At 45.6% G+C, this 7,142-nt stretch overlaps 1 protein-coding gene across 1 annotated transcript in view; it reads left to right on the top strand.

Moving 5' to 3' along the window:
* Positions 1–3,913: 3,913 nt before the first annotated feature.
* MROH2B (maestro heat like repeat family member 2B) overlaps positions 3,914–7,142 on the top strand; it is a 51,843-nt gene continuing 48,614 nt past the window's right edge. The window contains exons 1-2 of the mRNA XM_006774562.1: positions 3,914–3,941; positions 6,123–6,184. Of these exons, the coding sequence (XP_006774625.1) occupies positions 3,914–3,941; positions 6,123–6,184 (90 nt within the window). The remainder of the gene's footprint in view (positions 3,942–6,122; positions 6,185–7,142) is intronic.

The raw sequence follows: 7,142 nt of genomic DNA, 5'->3' as shown, positions 1-7,142 counted from the left end.
TTTTGTTGTTGTTTTGCTTCTATTTTGCAAGCAAACATATTTCTGACTTATACACTAGTGTTCCTGGCAGCAAACTAGGTGGCAGAAGTTCACAAGACAGAAACGACATCAATATATATATAACAATGTTGCAGGCTCCTGCTCCTGGCAAATATGAAACAACAGGGATTGGATTCATCCTTCCACACAAAATAACTAAAACAACAGACACCGTATAAAAAAATGACAGTGTTCAGACACTGAACACCAGTTAATTCAGGATATTGATCTCTAAGAGTGGAAAAAATATGAGGTTGGCCCCAATGACTGCCCCAACCTTACTCCTGGGGAAGAGTATAGGAAATCTCCTATCCACAAAAGGTCCAGTACACAAAAAAAAAATGATTTAAAGTGTGCTGCTTAGGCATTAAAAACAACATTACAAATGATTTCGCATTGCCAAGAAAATGAAAACAAAGTTGCTTTAGGCAGGAAATAACAATTCTTAGGTCAACTAATCTGAACTTCAGACTTTTACAATTGAGAAGCAAACTCAGTCCAGGGAGGTCGATTTTTCCAGAGTAATACCACTAGTTTGAAGCTGAACTTGAATGCAATTCAAGTTTCTGAACTCCAGGTTCCATGTTGTTTTTTTCTTTTTCCTTTTATTTCATACATAAATTCTTCTCTGGGGGCAGGGGGCATTTTAAATATATATTTTATCCTAACAATATAGCTGAGCACCATATAATTGTCCAACTCTTGGAAAATAAATAGAAAAAAATCAGTCATCTCCTGACGTTTCCAATTGCTGTGAAATCAAGGAATTCTTTAGTATAGACCAGGGATGGGCAAACTTTCTGACTCGAGGGCCACAATGGGTTCTTAAACTGGACCGGAGGGCCGGAACAAAAGCATGGATGGAGTGTTTGTGTGAACTAATATAAATTCAAAGTAAACATCATTACATAAAAGGGTATGGTCTTTTTTTTCAATAGTTTTATTCATTTCAAACGGGCCGGATCCGGCCCGCGGGCCGTAGTTTGCCCACAGCTGGTATAGACAGTCACAAACATTATTTGCCACCACTTACAAAAAGAGTAAGAAATTGATTATAACAGTACCTAAATGACCACCTTTCTTCCTATTGATTCTATTGCATATTGTTCTTTAAGTGCAAGTAATTTCCAATGTTTTTTATTTCCCTACTAGAGGCCCGATGCATGAAATTCATGCAAGAGTAGGCCTTCACAGCCCCGGCTGCCTCAGCCCTTGCAGCCCTGGCTTCGTCCGGAAGGTTGTCTGGATGGTCGTTCCGCTGTTCCGCCATTTGGTCAATTTACATATTATGCTTTAATTATTATTATCATCACTCAATACCTTTCTGACCCACCCGATTCTTGGCCCTGCTCCAATGGGTAGGTGAGACATGGTGTTCGGGATGAGCAGCTGTGTTCTTGCCCAATCCAATGAACACCTTTCGAGTAACTGGTGATTGGTCAAGGATCTTGACCAGTGCTTCTCCGGCTTCAGCAATCCTAAGAATCACCAGGGGCACTCATTGAAGGTACAGATTTCTGCCTCTCATTCTAATGAACTAGGTCTGCGGCAGGCCTGGGAAGGGACATCCTATATAATAAAAGCCTAATGTGCTAAGTGTCCGGTCGTCCGGTTGTCCACTCAACCAATCAAAGTATAATATGCTAATGATATGCTAAGGCCGCTCAACGGCTCACTATGACATGCACTGACCACCAGGGGGCAGACGCTCCAACCGGTAGGTTAGGTTAGCTTGCTGCTGGGGTCCAGCTTATCAGGACTGAGCAAGATGGGCCAGACACACCCTGGAGCCCTCCCAGGGTCCCTCCCCAGCTGGCCAACCTCCCGCATCCCTCCCAGGCCCTGATCATGCACTAGTGGGGTCCCTCTCACAATCTGGGACCCTTTGGGGGATGTTGGAGAGCCAGTTTTAGCCAGATCCTTCTCAATGCAGGAGCTGCCCCCTGGGCTATAATGATTTCCACAGGGGGAGTGCCACTTAGCCAGAAGCTGGGCTCATGGCTGGCAAGTGCAGCAGTGATGGTGGGAGCCTCTCCCACCTCCGTGGCAGCACTAAGGATGTCGGACTGCCAGCTTAGGCCTGCTACCCCCAGGGAACGGGCCTAAGCTGTCAGTCAGACATACCCTGAGGGCTCCCAGACTGTGAGAAGGCGCAGGCCAGGCTGAGAGACACCCCTCCACCCCAGTGCATGAATTTCATGCACTGGGCCTCTAGTCTATAATAATAAAAGCATAATATGCTAATTAGACCAGACAGCAGAAAGACCTTCCGGACATCATTCTGGATGTCCTTCCGGATGAAGCCGTGGTGGCGGGCCTGAGTCAGAGGCAGTTAGGGATGATCAGACAGGCAGGCAGAGTGGTTAGGAGCCAGCAGTCCTGGATTGTGAGAAGGATGTCCTGGATTGCGAGAGGATGCCGGCTGGGCTGAGGGACTCTAGTTTTAAATAAGGATACCACGTGAGTTCTGCTACTTGTGGACAGATCAGAAAATGGTGATGCTGAATTGGGAAACTGAACTTTTTCTTCACCCAGCTTGCTGAGGCCTTCTACAATAAATATAGTGCAGAATACCTGTCTATGAAAAGAAAGGTGCAAAGATTTAGTTGGAAGCATTTTACCTTTCAATCTGAGCTAAATGTCACTAATGAATAGAAGTTAGCCAGAGAAGCAGCAGAAGCTGAGAACTGTGCTGAGCCCCTCCCCTCAGCCCCTTTTCCATCCAGGCCTGTAGACTGCTGAGACCCCCTTCCACTCTCTCTAACATCTACCACATTAACATACCATCTGGACACACCTTTGAAATTGTGGTCATATAGAGTTAGGGTTAGGGGAGCATGGGAACCAGATTTAGGTCCATACTAGTAAAACTGAAATCATTATAGCCAAGAGATTTGTATTAAAAAAATGATTTGAAAATCAGAAAAGATGCCCTGGCTGGTTGTTCAGTGGTTAGAGCATCAGCCCATGAACTGAAGGGTCATGGGCTTGATTCCTGGTCAAAGGCATGTACTTGGGCTGTAGGTTCCATCCCTGTCCCAGTCGGGAGCAAGTACAGCAGGGAACCAATCAATGTGTGTGTGTGTGTGTGTGTGTCTCTCCCCCCCCAGCTCTCGCTCTCTCTTTCTCTCTTTTCCCCCCCTCTCCCCCTCCCATTCTCTCTAAAAATCAATGGGAAAAATATCCTGGGATGAGGATTAACAAAAAAGAAGACCAGAAGGAAGAATGGAGTCAAGAGAAAAAGCCTGAGTCTGGAATGAGGTCAAGTCCATGAAGGGGGTGGGGCGAGGAGAGGAGGAAGGAGGCAGAGAAGGCTCTTTGCTCACTGCTGTCGGTTGGACATTCCACTCAACTGCCCCTGGCAGGGATTCCAGTCCACTGAGCATGCCCAGTAGGAGTGAGTGACTCACCAAGTAGAACCATCACCAAGACCACCACACAGGCCTTACCAACACCAAGCCTGTAAAGTGACCCCTGAAAACCGTTCCCGGATTTGTGATCCATGGACCCAACTTTAAGGAGAGGAGCTCCTTTGGTCTACAAAAATGGTTTGAGTTCCAGCTTCTAATTTCTTCCTTCTCGGGCACTGGTCTCCACCAAAGGGACACCATTCGGGGAGATGCTGCCATCTTGTTGGTCAGCAGGAGGTCAAAAGCAAGAAAATGTTGTGGTGGTAGAACTCAGCATCCTCCTCAACAGCAGCCCATCACTGGGAGCTTCCAGATCAGTTTGCCAGTCAAGTCAAGGAGGGACTTGCATGTAGGGAACCCGATGTGAACCTTGTATGAGAAACCTGCTGCTCTGCTTCTTGGACCTTTTAGCCTCACTGTTTCTGATACTTAGGTGCTATCTCTTAGCCTGAAATAGCAGCAGTATGTCCCAGGGCCCGGTGGAAACTGTAGGTAAGCATCGGGGTCTTCTGAGGAGTTACGGGTGCTGTGTCTGTGTGACCATGTGCATACGTGGGGCTGAGGGTGGAATGTGTCATGCTGGGAGGTTATGTACCGTAAAGGTTTTCTGAAAAGCTATGCTGAAGTAAGATTGCTTCTCTCTACTCTCCCTCAATTCCAAAATAATAAAACCTCCTTCATTGTAAACCACCGATGAAAGGCCTGGAGCCTGAGAGATGACCGTGGCTTATCTTCTTTGAAAATGCGTAGTCTACCTGAAGAGAAAGTGGCTACAATACAAAGAAAGACAATTGCTTTTTGTCGCTGTAAAAAACACCCAAACATGTACATAAATTTTATAAAAGTTCCTTTGAGCCAAACTGATGCCATATGCAGGAGCAAGCTCTCAAATGCTCGGCAGAATAAGTCTCATGGTGGCTTTTCTGCTTTTGAGATTAAGGAGGGCACATAAGGAAGATTACCTGGAGGTGGGAGGAAGCAAGCCGGGGTTGGATTACAGGGTAAAGATTAGGTGCTCTCTTGAGGGTGGTGATGTCTTTTAAAAAAAAACTTTATTGTTGAAAATATTACAAATGTCCCCCTCCTTCCCCCATTGAACTCTTCTAGCCCACCCCAACCCTCCACCCTAGTGCCTAGGCCTTCACCACCCTATTGCCTGTGTCCACGGGTATGCATATATGCAGACAGGTTCTGCGATTGATCATCTTCCACCCACCACCCCCACCTTCCCTCTGAGCTTCCACAGTCTGTTCCATGCTGAGGGTGTGTATGTCATATTTCAAAGGTGTGTTAACCTGGAAGTACAGAAACAATGAACAGGGCTTGCTTAAAGCAAAGAGAAACCTTTTACTAAAGGAAAAAACAAAACACCTTTTACTAAAAAGTTATAGGCTTGAGGTGTGACCTGCCCATTTTAAATTGTATGATCAGATGACCCTGGGAGGTTACTCTCCCTTTTATTCTGATCCACACTGCTTGGTTTTAAATACTGGAAGAATCCTGTGGAAATATTCTCCCCAATTTTCAAGTGTGGCTGCCTTTCTGTGTTGCCTGCCCATTTTAAATTGTATGATCAGATGACCCCTTTACTCTCCCTTTTATTCTGGTCCACACTGTTTGGTTTTAATATATTTTTTTATTGATTTTTCACAGAGAGGAAGGGAGAGAGATAGAGAGTCAGAAACATCGATGAGAGAGAAACATCGATCACCCGCCTCCTGCACATTTCCCACTGGGGATGTGCCCGCAACCCAGGGACATGCCCTTGACCGGAATCGCACCTGGGCCCCTTCAGTCCGCAGGCTGACGCTCGATCCACTGAGCCAAACCGGTTTCGGCTCACACTGTTTGGTTTTAAATACTGGAAGAATCCTGTGGAAATATTCTCCCCAATTTTCAAGTGTGGCTGCCTTTCTGTGTTGCCCAAAGAGACTGTGCTAAGGGGCTCTGTTGGAGTTGGAGGCTTGTGGGAACTCACCACCTCCAAAGCATCTCATCTACCAATGTGCCCTGTGGCCTAAAATGGCACGTTTTCTTTGACTCAGTTTTCATTATTATTATTTTATTATCTTTATTTTTTAGTTTTCCAGAGAGCTTTCTTCAAATACAAATATTGCTGGAGAGTGCAAGTCAAAAACTTTTAGATTATCGTCAGAAAAGAGTGAGGTTCCATGAGCATGGGACCATAAGGGAACCTAATAGGGCCCAGAGGGGAGACGGGGTGGGAAGGGAGAGAGAAGATGGGCTGAGGGAAGAGAGCTGCATCACGCCATTGCCTTCTCGTGCTCACATCAGCTGTAAGGGATTCAGCTCATGCACTCTGGGAGCTGAGCCTGTGGGAGGGGCTACAGGTGATGCCTATGGGACTGGAGCGATACGTAGGAACTTAGCATCTTTTATCTTTCCCTCCACACTTAATTTAGGTTTTGGGGGGGAAATACTCAGCATGGGCTCGTTTCAAGTGTGTCAAGTACAAGAATATGAATAATAAGACATAGTTTCTGCCAACCGAGAGCTGACAGTTAAGGAGAAGAGCGGGAGAGCGAGAGAGGGGGTGGGGAGAGAAAGACAGAGGAGAGAGAAAGTGAGAAAGTGAAATCTTTGGGGACTATTGATTGTGATTAACAGGAGGGCATTTTAGCACACACTTAATTCTTTCTCCATGCATTGTAGAGACTTTTGGATATATCAATCTCACCATCGACATGCTGAGCAAGGACGATAATATCAGCAAGGTAAGGAGGAGAGATGAAAATCTCTTTCCCATTGACCTCTTCTAGCCTGGTTATTGCAACATTTCACATATGCCCTTCTTTGCCTAGACCTCCTCTTTTCTCTCGGGCTTCTTATGTGGTCATCAATTTTTCAGGAAATACACTTGCAATGACGATCATAACAATGTCTAACCAATTCTATTTGGCATTTAAGGAATCAGAGTATCCAGTTCTAGAAGTTTGCCAAAGACTGCCCCTCTCCGTAACCTTTTGCAGGAAGATGTGGAAAGTGGGGGATGTTGGACTCACAACTGTGTGGATTACAGCTGTAGAATTTGAGGCGCCCCTGAAAATCTCAAAACACCTGCCCTAATCACCTGTAATGCCAATTCACAATTAGAGGTTTTTTTCCTCTGAAGGCTATTCTGGCTTCATTAACCTTTTATAAAATAACCGTATTGCTTTCCAAACAATAGTGCATCATATTATATTCCCTCCTCACAACTTTAGAAGGTCTTTATTGAGATTTTAATTTGACAACTGAGAAAAGGGAAGCACAGAGAAGTGACATGAGTTGCCTGAGAACAGCAGGACTATATCCAAACACAAGCCTGTCTGACTCCAAAGTAATTAATGGCCCTAGTGATTATTCAATGCAGCCTCCCTGGGAAGGGCAAGGCCCAATTCTTCACCTCTTAATCCAGTGGTTCCCAGCCCTGACAACATGTTAGAGCCTGTATGCAAAGAGGGATCTTTCACATTTAAACGTGGGGGCAGTTCCTCTAGGTAACATGCTTGAGGCTGTGGGAGATTTTAGAACACCAGTCTTCCATCTTCCAGAGGCCATGGGGCCACCCAGGTGATGTGGAAGAGCCTTCACGTGCTGCATCTGGTCAGGCCATACAATTCCCAGAGTCTGTAGCTCTATTAAAAAAAAAATCACAACTTTCTCCCCACAAAGACATGCACAAAGCAAGGG

Source organism: Myotis davidii, unplaced genomic scaffold (assembly GCF_000327345.1).
Source record: "Myotis davidii unplaced genomic scaffold, ASM32734v1 scaffold348, whole genome shotgun sequence".
Classification (NCBI taxonomy): Eukaryota; Metazoa; Chordata; class Mammalia; order Chiroptera; family Vespertilionidae; genus Myotis; species Myotis davidii.
Note: the sequence above shows the minus strand (reverse complement) of the source record. Positions and strands in the feature narration are given on the sequence as shown.